At 51.3% G+C, this 20,909-nt stretch overlaps 1 protein-coding gene across 14 annotated transcripts in view; it reads left to right on the forward strand.

Annotated features, from left to right (window-relative positions):
- Nucleotides 1–20,909, forward strand: part of LOC121593153 (protein lap4) — a 51,259-nt gene that overhangs the window by 11,404 nt on the left and 18,946 nt on the right. For 9 of the 14 annotated variants that reach the window (XM_041915304.1, XM_041915277.1, XM_041915313.1 and 6 more), the window contains 15 exons: nucleotides 4,335–4,452; nucleotides 4,587–4,755; nucleotides 5,686–7,026; nucleotides 7,111–7,283; nucleotides 13,662–13,858; nucleotides 13,943–14,485; nucleotides 14,569–14,767; nucleotides 14,858–15,345; nucleotides 16,782–17,054; nucleotides 18,403–18,513; nucleotides 18,583–18,762; nucleotides 19,183–19,212; nucleotides 19,659–20,022; nucleotides 20,094–20,356; nucleotides 20,450–20,608. In XM_041915304.1, coding sequence (XP_041771238.1) covers nucleotides 4,335–4,452; nucleotides 4,587–4,755; nucleotides 5,686–7,026; nucleotides 7,111–7,283; nucleotides 13,662–13,858; nucleotides 13,943–14,485; nucleotides 14,569–14,767; nucleotides 14,858–15,345; nucleotides 16,782–17,054; nucleotides 18,403–18,513; nucleotides 18,583–18,762; nucleotides 19,183–19,212; nucleotides 19,659–20,022; nucleotides 20,094–20,356; nucleotides 20,450–20,608 — 4,608 coding nt within the window. Of the gene's footprint in view, nucleotides 1–4,334; nucleotides 4,453–4,586; nucleotides 4,756–5,685; nucleotides 7,027–7,110; nucleotides 7,284–10,666; nucleotides 11,669–13,661; nucleotides 13,859–13,942; nucleotides 14,486–14,568; nucleotides 14,768–14,857; nucleotides 15,346–16,781; nucleotides 17,055–18,402; nucleotides 18,514–18,582; nucleotides 18,763–19,182; nucleotides 19,213–19,658; nucleotides 20,023–20,093; nucleotides 20,357–20,449; nucleotides 20,609–20,909 lie in introns of those variants that run through there. The other 5 variants (XM_041915364.1, XM_041915356.1, XM_041915375.1 and 2 more) reach the window with 5 other exon arrangements.

Here is a 20,909-nt window from a genome sequence, read left to right on the forward strand (position 1 = left end):
GGCCACCAATCCTCGCGACAGTTGTATGCATTTATGTGTGAATATGTGCCACTCCGCTACGAGTTCCTGTTGCACTCACTCACTCTCTCTCTCTCTCTCTCTCTGTAACCACGGAAACCGATTTTCCGATTCCGATTTACTCGTCCCCGCCTTTGTGTGGCTAGGAAAAAACAACAATTAATTGAATTGGAAATGTGTTTTTGTGGGGAGGTGAGTGTGGGTGTCTTTTTGCTTTGTTTTTGTTGAGCGAAATAAGCGGAATTGAAGGCTCTCTAATTGTTGCTGGCAGTTGCTTTTAGTTGTTGTTGTTATTGTTGGTTTGCTGCGTGGAAATACACACCCAGTACACACAGACACCAGTTGCGCTATCGCTGCCGATTGGTGATGTGTGCACTGAGGAAGAGTTGTAGTGTGAGTTAAATCCTGAATGTGAATGTATGGATTCCTCTCATCAGAAAGAGCTTGTATGAATCCTAGCACTATTCATTCAATTTGTGTGTTTCATTCTTTTGGGAATTTTATTCCCCTAGATTTGAGGGAACTGAATCCCAAGAAAAGAACTGAGTAACTGAGCTGGATGAGAAATTGCATCCCAATTCTCCTCAGAATTGACCTCTTTTCTGATCCTGAACGTCACAGTTCGATCCTGAACGTCGCAGTTCTCTCATCAGAAAGAGTTTGTATTAATTCTAGCACTATTCATTTGATTTGGATGTTTCATTCTTTTGGGATTGTTATTCGCATTGATTCACATTGAACTGAATTCCAAACGAGTGAATCTCAAGAAAAGAACTTAGTAACTGAGCTGGATCAGAAAAGATTGAATTGAGACAGAGCACGAGTGGGCTGTCTAAACAGAGTCACAGAGAGTGGGTGGGTTGTATCCCAATTCTCCTCACAATTGACTCGATCCTGAAATCGATCCTGAACGTCCCAGTTCGCTCATTATGAAGAACTGAACGTGGAATGTAGTTCGTGTGGTCATCCAACCGGTTGGCAAGTCGCAAATAGCTGCTGTTTTTGCCTCAGTTTATCGATCCTTCATGCGTTCATTCACTTCATGAGTTCATGACGAACTGCGTTCACCCATAGCTCGAAAGAACTGAACGAACGAAGCAGTTCTCGTTCCGTTTTCCCATCTCTTACTGCTGATGCTGGTTAGCAGCGCGCGAAGCACACTTCTTGCGGTGGACCAAAGAAGGGCTGAGAGCCGGGGGAGGGGGGATCGCTCTTTGCCTCAAACATTGCACACGTGCACGTGCATTTAAATGCTCCATTTTATTTGTGGTGTGTGGTGCATGCATGCTTGTGTATCTCCTCGCGCTGTGTGTACCTTTTCTAATGCTGTTGTCGCTCGGTGTGCTGCCACTAAACGGAAAACCTCGGATGCTGTCAATGTGGTTCCAGGCGGTAGGGAGCGTGCGACGGGGGGAATGGCGGGAAATCGCATCGCCACGACATCCGGCCACAGACCGAAGGAATGCTGTTTGCGGTTAATTGCGGACGCGCAGAGCTCAATCGAGCAACGGAGAAGAGAACGCTGCCGTCCGTTAGCGTGTTGTTTGCTGATGAATTTGCACCACCTACCTTCCCATCCATCCCCCCTGGGAGGGGGGTTGTGTTGTATTGTCCCCTCCCCGCGGGAGCCTGCACTTAGCATTAGTTGGCGCTTTTTGTTCTACCTTCGACTTCCTGTTTTTTTATCACAGTACGAGTGTTCGATCGATTATGGAAGTATTTCCCCCGAGCACACAAACGTGAGTTTTCCAATTCAACACGCGGTCGGTGGTGTTTTGTTTCTCGACATTTAATTACGTTCGTGTGCGCCACCCCCCTTTTTCTGCCCTCCCTGGGGCGCCCACCCTCGGTTTGCCGGAAAAAGCTGCAACGACTGGGTGACACGGGAGCGTTCTGATACATCGCGCGACCCAGATCAGGAAATGGTTTGTTGGGAAAAGCGAAATGCAATTAAACATTGGTTGCGATTGTCCCGTTCTTGGTGGTTCGCTCGGTCCCGTGCTCGCGGGATCCTCCTTGTCCTTGTGCGACAGGATGCGAGGGTAGTGCAGGAAATGGTTAGGATACTCTCGAACTGGCGAGCTAAACAATCGTGTTGCGTAAGTCGCGATTGTTTATGGTTTTCTTGGTTATAGCTGCGTCCAGGGTAACAATTTGAGGTTGAACAACAACGAACAATGAATCTCGATTCTTGAGGGTCTAGTTTTATGTCGTTTTTTCAACTCACATCGAAACTACACTACTGTACTATAGAACTATAGAATCTCACATCTAAATTAGGCGTCTGTCCAAATTCTGAAATTAACTAATGAATCATAAAACAATCGTTGAAATGTCTCCAATTTATTGGAGCTAGAAATCCAATTTATTGGAGCTAGAACTATGCAAAGGTGTCAGAATTAAAAGTCTAACATCTTGATACATATCTCCTATAGAAGACATTCAGCAGCCCTTAATGATACGCAGGGTGACAATAAAAGAATCATTTTTTATTTTGTTTAGTTTCCCTTATTCCAATGGTACATCCAGAGACTTGCATATGCAAGAATCATCGTTATCTGTTCCGAGAACTTGCACACTCCAGCGAATAACGTCGCCACATGATGAGCTAGAGATACAATTCGAGTTGCGTCATAAAGATGAACTAGACTCCATGCTATTTCCAACTAAATGCTTTGTTATCAAGCCAAGAATTGTTCTCACTCATCTCCTAAAGATAACTTCAATACGGTCTTCAATATAACTGTTTTGTCTTGAAGGCTTATGAAGAATCTTGCTATTTAGAGCAGATACATAAAGGAAGATCTAATGTAGCTCCCTCTCTGCTTGGCTTGCTCGCAATAAAGCTCGTCGTCTAGAAGATCTCATGTATCTCCCTATCGTCTTAGTATGCTCACAATAGAGCTCGTCGTCTTCAAGATCTAATGTGTTGTTGATAATTGAAAGTTGTTTGAAATTTTAGATTGGAATAATAACCAGGATATTGATGTAACCTTTGTGATGATCAGATCTGAAGGCTTCGGAATAGAATTCCTATATTCGATTTGGAGATTTTATAGATTGATAGGAGTTGAAGCATGAATTGAAGCGACTGAACGTTAACTATGCCTACTCTGAAACACCTGCTCAGCATCTTATCAACGACCAAGAACCGCCCGAGTTTGCAGCTCTCTTGTGAACATATGTCGAGAAATAACGCTCATACGAAGTCTACAACGAACTCCCTCGTTCTCTCCCTCTATCAAGGACAATGTATATCCGGGGGACCTGCTGTACGCGCGTACAGCACCCGGCAACAAGCACATTGGGAAACCAATGCCCGCTCTCCAGCTTGTTTACACTATACGCGGCCGGTGGGGTGCGTCGGTTGTTTATAATACTTTAAATTCCTTCAAGAAATATGACGACCCATTCGGGGTACGCGCACGCATTACACCCCACACATTGTGTTTTTGCTGCGCTCCAGAATGACGGCTGTAAAGCTGGGGCCAAAAAAAAATAAAATAAAATGAAGATCTCTTGCTCTCCAAGCTCCCAGTTGTTGTTGTTCCAGCAGTAGCGACCGGCTCAAATCACTGCCTGCCGCCCGAATGTTATTATAAAGTGTGCGTCAGTCAGGCAGAGCGGCAAAGCACGTTCCGGAATCCCGGTGGCACACACCCGGCAACTTCCCCGGACAGCGGGAATCAATTCATGTTAATTTAATTTTAGACGCGCCCAGACTCTTTTTATATTTGCACAGCTGGCTGCAGGCGCGCGATGTGGCGTATTTTTTTTTTTTTGCAACCTATAGTTGCGTGTTTATTGCAGTGCTCCGTGCTCCGTGCAGCATGTCTACATATCTTGGAATCAATCCATCCGCCACAGAGGGAAGGGATGGTGATTTTTGGTGTTATTTTTATGGCAAAAAGAGCAGGAAGAACGGTGGAATTGAAGAGCCGGAAAGTGTTGTCGGCCGGACGAGTTAATGAGTTACCAAGCGCGCTGGCCCATTTTAATCCAATTTGTGTGGACTGGACGTGCTGAAAACCGAGCATCACCACCGGGGGTGGAGACGTTCCTCTGTGTGACTGTGATTCCATTTTGAACGCAAATTTCGGGCTTTCGGGATGCACTGCGCGAATTGGAGGAGGACGACGACGCCCAGAAAATCCTAGGCAAACTGTCCAATTACTTCCCATTTATCCCCGTCAACTTTGGCTGGCTGGCAGGGGCATAATTTAATTATTTCATTGTACCGTAACACACAGGCCACAGCGCTGCTGTCATTTCCCAATCACTGACCGTACTTTTCTCATTTTTCCGTACCATTCCAGGGCTTTTTTCGCCTCTACCGGCTGCGGAAGCTCGGGCTGAGCGACAATGACATTATCAAAATTCCATCCGACATCCAGAACTTCGTCAATCTGGTCGAGCTGGACGTGTCCCGAAATGGTGAGTGCTCATATCCAACCCCATCCAACATCCCACGCCCACGTGTTGCACTTGAAGCGTGGTCCCAGGCCACGTGGTGTGTTTAGCGCTCCAAGCAAATGCCGCTTTTACAACCCCCGTACAATCGTTTGCAGAAATCGGCGACATACCGGAGGACATCAAGCATCTGCGCAGCCTGCAGATAGCCGATTTCAGCTCGAATCCCATCTCGCGGCTGCCGGCCGGCTTCACCCAGCTGCGGAATTTGACCGTGCTCGGCCTGAACGACATGTCGCTCATCTCGCTACCGCAGGACTTTGGCTGGTAAGTAGTGCGTTGAACTGAGAGTAAAGAACCGGAAAAACGAGGATGGGGTGGGAGGTAAAGCATTCTATAAACCACCGCCAAACCGCTCGCTTTTTTCTGTTTCGGCTCGCTCTCTCTCCTTCTACCATGCGCCGCACAGCACCATAAGTGTTAGTGTAACGGAAGTACCCCACGGAAATGTGGGAATATTGGGAGCAGGAGAATGAAGGAAGAGGAAAGAGGGGCGGTTAGATGAAATAACGGAACCCTAGCGCAATGGTTTGCTTCACATCAAACGCGCCCGTAAGGTCCGTCCCTTGCTTTTTCCAGTGTTTATACGCTCCCAACACCGCTCCCCCACGCCGCCTTACCCTTCCTCGTGTTTGATACTGCCCGGAACGTCTAAACTCAGCGAACCAGAACGCCTTCCCCCTCTTCCGCCGTTTGAATGGGCGAATTCTTTGTGCTTTGAACATCATCTCTCCATCCCAAAACGCTTTTGAAGGCGGGTAGAGCTGAGGGCAGCGGACGGGGAATCGGCGGAACAATGAAAGTACAAAGGGTGTAGTAGCACGACGGTGTGTACCCGGGGGTGGGTCTCATCCACCGACCTGGGAAGCCCGGGAGAGAATGTATGCAATTTTGGGGTTGAAATATGTTCTCCACTATGAGATCTTTTGTGTTGCTATATCGTTGTTTTTGTTCTACAAAACACAAAAAAAGGTTCAATAAGCTTTGGCTGAGTGGTGTCACCTATATCCAGGAGCGCTTGAGATGCAGAGGCCGTACGTTGCATTTTTGAAGCCGGCTTTGGGTATAATTTTAAGATATTCGTTGGCATATACATTGGCTCCTAAAAAGAGTCTCAACTTCCTTCCAACACATTCACAAATATTGTTTTCCATCGTCCGGACTATTCCTTCCCCCCCCCCCCCCTCCATTCAACAGTCTGTCCAAGCTGGTGTCGCTCGAGCTGCGGGAGAACCTGCTGAAGAACCTACCGGAGTCAATTAGCCAGCTGACGAAGCTGGAGCGCCTCGACCTGGGCGACAACGAGATCGACGAGCTGCCGTCGCACGTCGGCTACCTGCCGTCGCTGCAGGAGCTCTGGCTCGACCACAACCAGCTGCTGCGGTTGCCGCCCGAGATCGGGCTGCTCAAGAAGCTCGTCTGCCTGGACGTGTCGGAGAACCGGCTGGAGGAGCTGCCGGAGGAGATCGGCGGCCTGGAGTGTCTCACCGATCTGCACCTCTCCCAGAACCTGCTCGAGACGCTGCCGAACGGCATCTCGAAGCTGACCAACCTGTCGATCCTGAAGCTCGACCAGAACCGGCTGCACACGCTGAACGACAGCATCGGGTGCTGCGTGCACATGCAGGAGCTCATCCTGACGGAGAACTTCCTGAGCGAGCTGCCGGCCACCGTCGGCAACATGCTGGTGCTGAACAACCTGAACGTCGACCGGAACTCGCTGGTCGCGGTGCCGAGTGAGCTCGGCAACTGCCGCCAGCTCGGCGTGCTGAGCCTGCGCGAGAACAAGCTGACCCGGCTGCCGGCCGAGCTGGGCAACTGCGGCGAGCTGCACGTGCTGGACGTGTCGGGCAACCTGCTGCAGCATCTGCCCTACTCGCTCGTCAACCTGCAGCTGAAGGCGGTCTGGCTGTCGGAGAACCAGTCGCAACCGGTGCCAACGTTCCAGCCGGACGTGGACGAGACGACGAACGAGCAGGTGCTGACCTGCTTCCTGCTGCCCCAGCAGCGCTACGTCCCGTCCAACCCGAGCCAGCGCGAGGACACCGACTCGGAGAACTGGGAGGAGCGGGAAGCGTCCCGCACGCACTCGGTCAAGTTTACCGAGGACTTTGGCGCGGACCGGGACACGCCGTTCGTGCGCCAGAACACGCCCCACCCGAAGGAGCTGAAGATGAAGGCCCACAAGCTGTTCGCGAAGGAGCGCAAGTCGGACGACCTGTCCGGCAATCTGGACACGCTGTCGGAGGAGAGCGCCTCCCGGCCGTCGCTGCTGAACCGGTCCGGCTACGGGACGGCGACGATGGAGGACATCCAGGGCCATGCGATACCGCACGACGAGGAGCAGGGCGAGGCAGCAGCTGGATCGGCGGAGGCAGGCGGCGGCATCGAAGGGGCACAGGACGACGAGGACGGGTACGAGAAGCGGGTAGGGTTCGAGGTGAACGAGGACGAGGACGACGACCCGGAACGGCAGCAGTACGGCGAGGACGGCGATGAGCACGGTGGCAAAAAGCCGATATCGAAGCTGCATCGCAGGTACACTGTCTTTGTTTTCTCATTTGGTTTTGCACCGCAACACAGTTACTGATTGTTTCTCTTTAACCCTTCCCCTCCTTCCAGAGATACGCCACACCACTTGAAGAACAAGCGGGTGCATCACACCATCACCGATAAGAACACGAACCTGATGTTTAACTCGCTGAAGCTGAAGGAGATGACCCCGCCGAAGCTGGACGAGCATCCCGCGATGGAGCCGCCGGTGCCACCGTCCGCTACTGCCAGCATCGCCGAAGGTAGGTGGCGCCCAAAGTAGTGCCAAAACTACTACCCACTCCTACTGCTACTACTCCTCCCAGAGCAGCTGAGGCTGCCAGTGGGTACCATGATGTCACTGCGCAGCGGAGTGACCTTTTCCGCTTCCCCCGGCGTTGTTACATCATTTTCCAATGCGCATTACATCATCTTAGCCGCATCTCGGCTGGCATCTGGACTGCTTCCGAGTCCACTTGGCCTTCTCCGGCACATGTCTTCGCTGCACGAGCGGGCCGCACATCGTTGACCACATTCCGATCGTCGTCATCGGCACATTGCTCGGGCGATAAGATAAGCAGCGCTGACTCTCTCGAGCATGTGTGTGGTATGTGGACCCGTTTTCCCCTTGTGGTGCGGCCCGGAAGTGGGCAAGGGCGTATTGTCGGGGGCCAATGTTTGACGAGGCGGCGCGCAGAGTAAACAGATCAGGTGCTAAGGTTGCTGCTGATGGGCCAAAACCGACCGACTAGCAAATGGCAAGATTGTTTGTACAGCCAGGGTGGCGGACGCGCGGCGGGTTCACACCATGTTTTTTTATGCCCTACCTTGACGATGAGTACTTCGGCCTGTGAGCTCCGAAGAGCACCTCTGGTAATTAGCATCTGAAGGGGCACCGAAAAGGGCCCCCTTCGTCGATGTTTAGCTCTGAGCCGGACAGTCGGATGTGGGAGAGAACGTGGGGCGTGTGGTCGCCGTCTCGTGCCTGACAGTCGGAACAATGCGGCCGGCGAAGACGACATTCGCCATTTAGCGAGCTACATGTATAACAATATGCAGTCATCACCACGCAGTCGGTCACGGAGCTGTGTTAACAGCCCGTGTCCATATCGATGTGCTTTTCAATGACGTTAGTTTTGGTCGTCGAGCAACAGAAAAAAAAACAGAGTAACACACCAAGCGGCGAAACCTACCACCATTTAGATAAGGCACCCAGAGCACACCCAGGGCCCCGGTACTTTCGATAAACATGAAATTAAACATACCGAACCCTTCTCTCCACCACACTACCGCACTGTTTCCCCGCTCCGGTCCCATAATCAACGCGTACGTGCAGTCAGTGCGTATTCTGCCATGCTCGTTTGTGTGTTTGTGTGCGTGGGTTTTGGTGGAAAACAAACAATCGCTTATGAGTGTGTGTGTGTGGAAGCACCCTTTTGGGGTGCGGTACTACCCCGCTACTGTTCTTGTAGGGGCGATGACAACAACAACCTGCCTTGTTGTTTGGTTGCGCTGCCCCGAGTGCGAGAGCCATTTTGTGTCAAGGTTTTTAGCGGGTTTCATTTCTGTGTGCCATATGTGTGTGTACGTGTATGGTGTGTTCATTTCTCGTATATCACTGCATGCGTGTGGTGACTGGTGTGGGTCCCAGGGCGGTGTTTGCCTACCTGTGCTCTACACACTGGCACCGTTATCAGCCCTGCGCTGGGCGATAACGGAGCAGAGGTAGCCAACTTATCTGCAGCTTTTCAAAGAAATTAATTTCTTCCCATGAACCGAAAAACTAAAATCGAAACCTATGCAAACAAGTGTATTCTGACATTTATGTTGTTGGCATAGAAACGGTGAGACAACCCTGTAGCAACCTGGAATGAAATTTAAGACTCATACATTAAATCAATAGACACACACACACACACACACACATTTTCAATAATTGTGGGGGGGGGGGCTGCTCCACAATACTAGCTAGTCTTTCTGGATGTAGTTTGACAGTCGATGGCTGAAATCGTGTCAACACTACACCACAAATCCACACGCGAAACCATAGGCTCCGATTGCCAGCCTAGATTATTTCAGCATTCAAAACAAAGCAATCAAACGCCGATGAATGCTGAATATTGGAGCCTTTCACGATACTAGACACCTTTCTTTTATATGGAGTTTGACAGTTGGCGGCTGAAATCATGTCAACATTCCATAACTACACACAAAGCAAGTCTGCGATTTTCAGCCTAGATTATTTCAACCGCAAAGCTAGAATTAGATTCGAGTACCTGCTCGAAAAGATGTCAAAACAAGGTCGTGTTTTCTTTTATCCCAAGATGCATTAGAGAGATCAGAGTGTCATTCAAATTTGGTCATAAAAAATAGGCTATGACATTACCTGGTCTGCATACACTTTGGAAATTTGTATGCAGGGATGTGTCTCCCACAATGTCGCCCAGCAAAAGCGATAAATATCAACCTTCTAAATACATACACCTTAGTATAAACCCACCTGTATATTATACCCACTTTGATAGCTGCTCGGAAACTGCTACATGCATTGTTGGGAACTCACTTTGAAGTAGCATTTTGCTAACTTCTTAATGTATTTCCGACGTAGGCTCCAATTTCACATGTATTTTGCACGTTATTTGATGTTAAATCCATTTCTACAGTGACTGACATTCATATCGGACAACAATTTGTTTGCTAGATTAACGCATTCTACGTGTGCTACTTCTCCTTGGAACAATTGATTGAAATACCCTCTTTACGTGTTCATCGGAATGGTCCAAATTAATTGAATTTCTTAACATTTTTTGTTTTATTTTGGAAACCTCTCAAATTGCCTTAGACATAACTATTTGTTCGTTACGTATATGTCTAAGCAGAAATTATCCATTACAATTAACTTTGAACCGTTTAAGTGGGTCAGGTACGCTCGGGGCCAATTCATTATCTCCAATCGTTTTTAGTTTTGGCATATAAAGTCAGCAAGAACTTATCGCATTTAACACTATTAAAAGATATTCGATGCTTCGGTTGGAGATTATCGATCAAATGGTGTGTTCGCAAATGGTACACGAAGCAACAATTGGTCAACACAAATTAGTCCGATGCCGCTCTGTATCGTCAGCTCCTTCAGACTCTGTATTTTTCATTAACGCTTGCAGTAGGCTACATACTTTACGCAAGTGCACGCGGTCATAGCAATTGTACCACGTAGACGCACTGCGCATGGATGTCATACGTGCGGCGAATTAATTTGAATTTGACCCATATGGTCAGCTGATGGAGGTGGTATCATCGGCACCACTAGTCGCCAACACTTTTAATAAGCCCCCCCCCCCCCCCTCCAAACCCATGAGTATCAACTTACCCAACAGTTGGCAGCTGGAAGGGCGATTTGCCATGCCTGGCGCGCACACACGGTAAGCCCGTCCCTCGGCCGCCCTCTGCCGATTCGGAAGGAAAGTTCGCCTTTTTTCGCTCGCCACGCGGGATCGAGTTCCCGCGGGGAGCGAAAGATAACGCGCGCGTGTGTGTGTGTTGTTTTTTTTATCACATTCTTTGCACCGTACCAGCGCGTTATCAGCGTCCCAGGAGGGTGGGGGGACTCGCGGGACCAGCTCATCGGGTGCAGAAGGAATCCGCGGATGCGCTCGCCGCGACAGGTTGACAAATCACCGGGAACGTTGCTGCCCTGTGGTCGTGTGTACGGACGGAGGAGATATCCTCTGTCGCTTTACCGTGGGACACAGTGTGTGAAGATTTTTGGAGCTTGTGTGTGGCAAAGCGAGCAAAGAAGAAAAGAAACAATAGCATCGGCTGTAGTAGGGCGTGGTGCGTGCTGCCGCAGACGCACCAACAACAATCAACCTTCGACGGCGACGACGACGTCTCTGTGGTGCTTTAAGTGACGCTTGGTAGTGGGGTGGTATCATCAACCCCCTGACCCAACCACCACCACCCTCCTCATCCGTGTGCGATGAGTCACGCCCTGCCGATGCGGGTTCGATCTCTCTTGGCAGCGTTGTTGTGCCAGGCAGCAGCGTAAGGGTCGTAATTACAAATTGGTCCCGCCGGCTCGCCCTAATTGAAGGTGGCCTAACAGTGGCTGGCCTGTACCACACGGTAGCGAGTAACCCTGCCCCACTTGGGGCCGCTAGTGTTGTGCGCACGCTCAAATAAACCACACCACGCCGTCGTTTCAGCCGCGAGATCGCGCAATAGTTCGCCTTCCCCAAAAAGAAGAACCAACAACAAAAAAAAGTGTGAAGCAAGTGTATCTGTGTGTGCGTGTGCTTTGGGCATAATAAACCCCGGGGGGGAAGGATGTTTTCGGTCAAGTTTAAAGTGAAGGACGGTGGGAAGGGCGGCCCGGGCCGGAAGGGACCGGGCCGGCCGCTGTCCCGCCGGTCGTCCGGTGCGTCCTCGTTCCGGTCGAGCGGCACCAGCGGGTCGCTCCCGCCCGCCAGCATCCTGTCGAGCGGGAAGAAGAAGGGCGGCCGGAAGGACGACAAGCGGCGCATCCGCATCATCACCGCCGTCAAGGATGGGCGGACGGGGCCGGCGGGTAAGGGCGGCGGTGGCGGCGGTGGCACTTTCGCGCTGTCGTCGTCATCGTCGCCGATGTTTGGGAAGCGGAAAGTCTACGACGGTAAGCGGAGATAACACTGTGCAAGCGCCCCGTCACAGCACGATAAGGTGACGAAACCAGCCCAACACACTCGCAGCTCCATGGCGAGCCTAGTGCCAAGCGCGAGTGCCGTCTGTATGTGTTTGTGTTGGGCCTGTTTTTGGAACCGATGCTAAAATGAATCATGCTGTGTGTGTGGGCAAGGTTTGGTAAAGTTCTCTTCTACCTTGCTACAAACTTCAACGGACCATGCGTCCAGCTCTTCAGGGTTGAGTTTTGGGAGGAATTTAGTTTTAATTGATTATTCAAAGCAACGATCAGAAGCGTTGAAAGCATATAAGAAATGCTTGATACTATTGGCTTCTTAACATTAGCATGCTTCCCACGTGCTTGTGCGGAGATTTTACGATCTTCGCTACCTCTGGGTACTGGGTAGGTGTTCGCCAATTGGGTGCTGTTTAACTGGTTGTTCGCTGGCCACTGGAATGGATCCCAGTTAACGTAAAACATCCGGGAACGAACGCACAACTATTCCCTTGAAACAAACGTGCATGAAAACAGTACACTCAGTGCACGCAATCGCAAGTATCGTCTGACAGTTGAAATTGTCATCTCAGTTAGCGAACAATGTCCACTAGCTGGGTTGCTTTTCCGTTTGCACGACAAATCCAGTGGTCAGCATGTGGAAAGCATAACTGTTTTAGCTCTTTCCTTTATTCAAACGAAAATGGGCGTTTGTTTACGTTGGGTTGAGCACTCACCCAGATACATTCTGCTCGGTACAGAAGCTTCGGGTACATACGGCACTCCAAATTCATTGATGGTTGAGATTGTCAACAGTTCCTTTCTTAAAAGTCCAACATTCGGTCGTATTTTCAGCTTATGTTATGCTGGATGCCCGATTCAAGTCGAAAATAAAACGCATTTCCTCCCCAGAATTACCTCTGCTCCTCAAAATACACTCTATTAGCAGTCTATTACATTCACAAAAAAAACGAAACGAAAGCCACGTGGGGCCGATTCGGAGGAATTGAGCCCTTCTTAAAACACAGCTTGGCAAACTATCTAAAAATAGGGTCGATTGGCGCATTACGGGCAGCGCAGCTACTCGAAGTGACCGTTCGAGGGAAGAAAAAACGCGTCCGTATCAGTTTGCTGCAGGTGGATGCCTTATTTTTGCGAATGTTGCACTAATTGGATCGATTTGTCGAACTTCGGGAATCTAACTGGAATCACACTTGAACGTTTAGGTCAATTAAAGCTTGAGGAGCGTTTCTTAGTGCACAACAATGTTTCAATCGATCAAATTTTGAACGGACCACCCTTTTAGCGTATCGACCGGCCACAAAAACAAACCCACAAATAGTACGTACCCTGCCGTGTACGTTCCTTTCCAGTTGTGGTCGCTTACAACATACTAATCAATTTGTTTCCACCCTCTCGTAAACTAACACAACGTACAGCTCACAGTAAAATAATAAGGTAAAAGTAACCATTTGCCATCTAGCAACGTTTCCACGGTATTGCAAGCAAAAAATGGGAAGCAAAACATCAGCACTAAATGCCTCTCCCCGCTCCAAAAGCAAATACAAACTAGCAATGCAGGGGTGGGAAATATGGGGTGGTAACAATTTACAAACAGAGTGTCGCAAAGAAAGCATGAGCGGGTCAGCGGTGGCGTGCGCGAGACGGCCGGTGCATCGGAATAATAAACACACGATTCGGCACGGACGCCCCGCCGCAACTACAGCTCAAGGTTGACATCCCGCTGGCCGTCCGGCATCGAGCTGCCGCCTTATTGTAGTTACAATTTCATTGCCCCGGTCCCACAGTAACATTGTAGCAAAACAATTTCCTCAAACATCGGCCCCGGTGAGACAGTCGGGAAGCCGACAACCCAGATCACCCAACTGGCCTGTTTCACACAGCTCAGCGCTGCTACTGGCGTAGGAAAGCATTCGGTTGGGAACTGTTTAATCAGCTGGTTTGCTCTTTTTTTCTGCTGCCGTTTTAGACACGCTCGACACGTACACGGCGCTGAAGGAGGAACGGCTGGAGATACACATCGAGCGTACGTCCGCCGGGCTCGGGCTGAGCATTGCGGGTGGGCGCGGTTCCACCCCGTTCAAGGGCGACGACGAGGGCATCTTTATCTCACGCGTCACCGAGCGGGGCCCGGCGGACCTGGCCGGCTTGAAGGTCGGCGATAAGGTACGGCTGCAGAGGAGTAGAGACCACCGGTACACGAGCAAAGCGAAGCACCTAGCTTGAACCCGATTTTCCTCTCTTCCGAAGGTGCTGAAGGTGAACGGTATCTCCGTGGAGGACGCGGACCATTACGATGCGGTCGAGGTGTTGAAGGCGTGCGGCTCCGTGCTGATACTGTACATTGCCCGCGAGGTGACGCGCCTGATCGGCCATCCGGTGTTCGACGATACGGGCTCGGTCGCGCAGATCAGCGTGTCCGACCAGGACGCGCTGAAGCCGCCGCCCCTGGTGGGCGCACCGCTGGGGCTGCCGACCGTGGACGGTGCGGGCGTACCACCGTACATGGGCGCCCTCTCCCCCAACACGGTCGGTTTGCCGAACGGTGCTGGTGGTGGTGTTGGTGGTGGTGCCCTGGACATGCCGAACGGGAACGAAATCACGCAAAAGATCATCCTGCACACGACGCTGATCCGGGACCAGATCGGGCAGGGGCTAGGTTTCAGCATTGCCGGCGGCAAGGGCCACGCACCGTTCAAGGACGGCTCCGAGGGTATCTACATCTCCCGGCTGACCGAGAACGGGGTGGCGCACAAGGACGGCAAGATAATGGTGGGCGATCGGGTGCTGGCGGTAAGTGCGAAAGTGGCGCATATTTGGCAGGTGCTGGATGTCACTGTTTAATACATTCTTTCCTTTGTTTTGTTTCTATTTAGATTAACGGAGTCGACATCACGAACGCCCATCACGATTACGCGGTGCAGCTGCTGACCGATCATCAACGCTTCGTGCGCCTGGTGGTGCAGCGCGAAGTGAAGGGACCGCTGGAACCGCTGCACAGCCCCCGCAGTCCCGTCGTCGGTCCGAATAGGCCTCCCGGCGCCGCTGCCGGCGCCTACCTGCCCAATCGGCTCGGTAGGTCACACAAAAGACTCACACAAAAACGAAAAACGGGGAAAAAAAAACGCAACGTTTTAACATCGCCCTTCTCCCTTTCTCTACCAGCCACTACCTACACCGGGTACCGGCGCACGGCCGAAGACGGTCAGGAGCAGGTTGCTGCCGCCCAGCAGGCCCACCATCACCAACACCACCAACCGCCCGACAGCGAACCGGCGGCGAAGGTGGTCGAGGAGCAGCAACAGCAGCAAAAGGTAACTGGCGGGGCTAATGCACTTTCACCTAGCTCCTCATTTGCACCGCACACGTCATCCAACGCCCAGCAGCAGCAGCAGCAGCAGCAGCCTCCGCTGCCTGCACCGCGTACAGTATTAATGCAAAGCGTAAATAACAAACACGGCACCGCTAACAACAGTAGCTTGCCGGACGGCGGCACGAAAGGTAACAGCAATGGCGTAATAATGCACACACAGCAGCAGCAGCAGCAGCAGCAGCAGCAGCAGCACCAGGAGCATCCGATGGAAGCGCCCCCGGTGTCGGCCACGAATAATGGGGTGGTAGCGCACACGGCTGCCACTAGCGACGACCCGCAGGTAAGACTCCCCGACGGAGGGCCGTCTCCCAATGATCCCGAAACCGACGCGACCACCTACCTGGAGCACCACCGTCCGGCGGATGGAGCAAAACCGGCCAACCCCCTCTCCCCCTTCATCCTCCGCGTCCTGTCGTCGTCGTCGTCGTCGTCGTCGTCGCCGGCACTTTTCTCTCTCCCCACTGTTTAGTTGCTTCCTATCCACTATCTATCTCCGTATTTCCGTAGTAGTACACGCGTGGTGCAATTGCTGCCCTTCTTCCACCCACCTCTACAAACAACACACCCACACGCACGCACAAACACACACACGCACAACTTTCTTTATAGTGGGCACACAACTCTGTCAGCGCTGTGAAGCGGTCACGGTGCTCATTGCCATCTCCTCCCCAACGGGACAGCTCTAGCACGCGTGTTTTTGCTTTGATACCTCCCTCCTTTATTCAATGCCCACGCGGCACACGCAGCACGAGAAATTTGCGCTTACCTTTATGCTTTCACCGTTTGCCATCACGATTAGCAGCATGTCATCACCATCACCGTCACCGTCATCTTAATCATCATCACCATCACCATCATTTTCATGTTTTCGTATGCTTCAAACCTTACCATCTGTAACCTCCCTTCGCCAATATCCACCAACTACTTACGCTCACACTTTACTCCCCCCCCTCCCCTTCCCCCAGGTTCACCTTATCCTTTTGCTCCTTCTGGACGAGCTCTCTTCCGCGCCTACCCATCGGGCGCATCGCCTTAAACATCACATAACATCAACCCCACACACATACACCCTTCCTTGCCCCTGCCTCCTCCCCCCCCCCCCCTCGCACGACCGATAACAGCCACAGCATGGTCCTAATCCAAGGTTTTCCCCTTTTTTTTTTCTTTTTTTTTTCTCTTTTCCATATCTTCCCCATTCTCGTTGCTGTCTGTGCCTGTGCCTCCCACGCGTCGCTCCTTGTGTGTGTGTGTATGATCCTTTTCAAACGCGCGCGCGCCCAAAAACCAACCCTGTACACATGTATACATGCATACATCACCATTTGCTCATACAATGCTCTAATCCTTCCCTGTTGGGGGTGCGCCTTCCCGTTAATTTCCCGCTCGCGCGTGCGTGCGTATGTATGTGTGTGGACGCATAATGGCTTTCCTGGGGTCGGCTGCTGTTTATACCTCTCCCGTGTCCCGTGTGTTTGGTGGTGTTTGTATGTGTGTGTGTGTGTGTCACTATATGAACCTTTTTTGTATATTCGCGATCAACAACGTTTCCTTTCGTTAACGGTGGCTCTTCATTCCGCCATCTTGCCGACGATCTAATGCATCCTGCTCATCCCCTTTCCAACATTCCCCACCACGAACGAAAACAAAAACAATGAATGTATGAACCACCCACACCAACACACACCCACACACACCCACGCGCATTCATATCACCAGGTTGCAGCGAGGCCCATGACCAGCGCAGACTTTCAGGCCATGATACCGTCTCACTTTATCAGCGGCGGCGGGCGGCAGGTAACGGTGGACAAGTCTGACCACGGCCCGTCGGTAACGGTGACGGTGCAGAAGGCCGTGCCGGACATGCCGATGTTGCCGCCGGCACCGACCGAGCTCGGCACCGTCACGGAAACGATTACCAAGTCAACGTTCACTGAGACGGTAATGACCCGGGTCACTGACAATCGCTTGTTGGAACCACTAATCAGCGAGGTAAACTACATGCTCCAATCCAGCAAAAACAAACACATACACACAACAACAAAACATCCCACAATCAATATCGAGAAGCAGATCAGCATTCCTTTTCAGTCTATGATAAGTTCTAGCCATCCATCAATCATCAATACCGCCCTACTATTATTACTGCACAACGGCTCCACCGTGTCACTCAACTCAACATCTCTTATCGGGCACCTCTTGCCTCTCGAAACCACCCACACCAACCCCGATCATCCATTGCTGTGCCTCATACTGCGCCACTGGCTCTGACGCGCTCTATCACTTACCGATTCTGCAAGGATCTTTGGGAAATAACGCACGGCAGGGTTCTAACGATTGGAAGCTGGCTCAGGGTATCTCTTGTCGTAAGGTTCAAACAAAACAGACCAAACTGGAATCGTTTTGAGCGTCAGTGTATCAACCAAACAATTTCTACCGTTGTTCTAGGGTTGAGTGTGATTTTACGACAAGGAACTACCTCGCATTTTCGATATTGAAAAATAAGCTTTTTAACTGGTCCTTTCGAAATGGTCTAAATTCTTCAGAAATGCTTTTTTTGGGGTAAATGTTCTTAAAAGCTTTGTTTGAAATTCCACTGACATGTTGGTGTCTTCTGCAGGAGTCTATCTGATGATTTGTACATCATAATATGAATCACTTTTGAAAGTAATCTTGAATGCTCACAACTGAACCACAACACAGAAACATCTACCGTCATCTATTAACTGTCGATAAACCCAATAATAATAAATCCCCTCAGTACACCCACATGCTAGTATCGCACAACTCCCCCTGATTGGCGGACCATCCAACAGTCGAGCCTGCGTCAAGCTTGCAGTGTTGACACCTTTCCCCGCGTTCATACCACTTTTTTGTTTTTGTTTGTTGGCAAAAGGGGCAACTAAAAACCGGCAAAGCTCTCTCTAACATCAATGTTGTGGTGTGCGTGCGCCCTCCCCGGGGCCTACTAACACAAACCTCGTGTGTGCGTTCGCGTAACACGCGTGTACTGTAGCGCCGCGAGCTTCCATACCTCACACGAGGGGTTAACGCTGGCCAAAGTTAACGCCCGCTTACTGCTAATGTTGCACCGGCTCAACGTGGGCCCGAAAATGTCGAGACACGGTCGAGAAAAGACCCCTCACCTACTCCCCCCTCCCCTTTCTTACACCGGAATCTCTAACTAAACGTGGCTATTTCCGTTTGTTCTCTTTTCCTTCTTCCTCGCGTGCATGATTTTGCAATCATAAATGCACACCTCTCTCTCTCTCACACACACACACAAACATGTGCGCGCGCTCGGCTACGTATGCACACATCCACCCCCCCGCATATACAGGAGGTTATCCTGCCGAAAGATCAGGGTTCGCTGGGCTTCAGTATTATCGGTGGCACCGACCATTCCTGCACCCCGTTCGGGGCAAACGAGCCGGGAATATTTATATCGCACGTAAGTACAAGTAATAAGCAGATGGAAGGGAGGAACGGCTTTGATTTAATGGTTTTTTTTTTTTTGCAGATCGTTGCCGGCGGAATTGCGGCCCTCTCCGGTAAGCTGCGCATGGGTGACCGCATCCTGAAGGTGAACGGTACCGATGTGACGCAGGCCACCCACCAGGAGGCGGTGATGGAGCTGCTGCGACCGTGCGACGACATCAAGCTTACCGTACAGCACGATCCGCTGCCGGCCGGCTTTCAGGTGCGTATGATGGGCGTTTGCGCGGTGGCGCGTGGCTACTAAAATCGAAGAATCGACGCGAGGGGACACATTGCGCATGATTGCGCGTTGCGACACGCGTGTGAAGGCGACCATTTCAGACCGGCAGTGCACCTTGTACATGCTCGTGTAAACGCGTTTAGTACACTCTATCTATAGTGCCGCTTTCTCTCTTCTCTCTCTCTCTCTCTCTCTTTATCTTTGTTTTTTTCCTTTGGTCCGTCCATTTATGACCCTTCTGCTGAGGTGTCGCTTGTTGCGTACATCCGTGCATAAATTCAAATTCGCAAACAAAACATTGTTCCCCATATCACTACTACTACTATTGCTACTACTATTACTACTACTACTACTGCTACTACACACTTTTCTGCTCTTTTCTGCCATTCCACACATACTCAGCATTTTGAAATAGTTGCATTAAACACTGAGGTACGTACAACAGAATAAGGGGTTCGTCGTTCAGTGTATCATAAATCGTTTTCTTTCTTTCTTTGCGTTACCCTATATTCGTACTTGAGTTTTACAAACCAAAAAAAAGGGTTCTCGTACGCTCCCTCTGTTTTCTTTCTAAGTGTGTGTAGCTTAGGCTGTTGTGGGCAAAGCGTTTGTCCCCCACAAACGGCATAGAAATGAAAACTCCCTCCCTCCCCCCCTTTCCTAAAGCTGGCCGGTAGTGCATGTCTCTCGGTGTTGTTTTAGTAGTAGTGGGAATGCTGTCTGTGTCTCTGTTTATTTTAATTTATTTTATTTTATTTTGTTGAAGAAGGACAGCCGGTCCCTCTCCATCCGTTCTCCACGGTTTGAGCTGATCGGCATCGTCACGCGCTGCGAATCGTACTAATTCACCCATTTCCTCTCGCTCGACCGGCACACAGGAGGTACACATCGTCAAGCAGGACGGCGAACGGCTAGGCATGCATATCAAGGGCGGGCTGAACGGGCAGCGCGGCAACCCGCTGGACAACGCGGACGAGGGCGTGTTCATCTCCAAAATCAACGCGAACGGGGCGGCCAAGCGCGACGGCCGGCTGCGCGTGGGCATGCGCATCCTGGAGGTGAACGGGCTGTCGCTGCTCGGCGCCTCGCACCAGGAGGCGGTCGATGCGCTCCGCGCGTCCGGCAGCAAGCTGCACCTGGTCGTGTGCAAGGGGTACGAGAAGTCGGACCTGCTGCATCTGGCCGGCAGTGCCGGTGGCATGAGCACCGGGCTCAGCAACAATGGTGACAGTGCGCGAATCGGTAGGGTGTCCCCTAATGCTGCTGCTGCATACAAGCCGGGTGTTCTAACGTTGCTTTGTTTGTTTGTTTAGGGTCCCGCGCCTCCGAAACGGGATCGGAGCTTAGCCAGAGCGTGTCCAGCCTCGATCGGGACGATTCGGTAATAATGGCCGAAGCGCACCGGAAGCTGAGCGTGGACAAGATCGACGAGGAGACGCTGCCCCCGAAGCCCGCGGCCCACGATCAGCATCCGATCGACCAGCCCGAACCACCTACCTCCCAAGCCCTTATCAGTGTCAATCCGAACGACCAGCAGGTGGCGCTCGGTCCGAAGGAGAAAAGCACCCCCGAGAAGGTAAGGCGGAACGAGAGCGGTTTGATGGTGCCCAGGCAAACCTTCACGGGGCGGAACTCGAACTAACGTTTCGCCCATTTCACCCTGCACTAGGTACTGGATATCGTTCGTGCCGCCGAATCGCTAGCGCTCGGCAGCCAGCTAGTCGAGAACGGGCCGCCCAAGTCGCCGACCGAGGTGGCGTCCGAACCGCTGCAGAAAACGACCACTATCGTGATGTCCAAGCACACCCTCGATACCCAGGCACCTCAGGTAATTAGCGCCGCTCCCAACGTCTGACGCCCCGTCGTGACCGCCGCGTCAAATCTCTCGCCCTCTCGTGCTCTTGCCATATACGTTTTATTGTTTCTCCACGCGAGCAAATGTTGTTCGTGCTTCTCCCCCACAATCCCCCCCCCCCTCATTCTGCTTCATCCACACTCCCCCCCGGGGCCTATGTGTATGTGTCTGTTATTGACAACAACAAAACAACCCACAACAAATAATTATTGTGTATAAAAAGCAACAAAAAGGGTGTACAGAGTTAACTTACCTGAAGCTCTCTGTGTGTGCT

This window comes from Anopheles merus, chromosome X (genome assembly GCF_017562075.2).
Source record: "Anopheles merus strain MAF chromosome X, AmerM5.1, whole genome shotgun sequence".
Taxonomy (NCBI): Eukaryota; Metazoa; Arthropoda; class Insecta; order Diptera; family Culicidae; genus Anopheles; species Anopheles merus.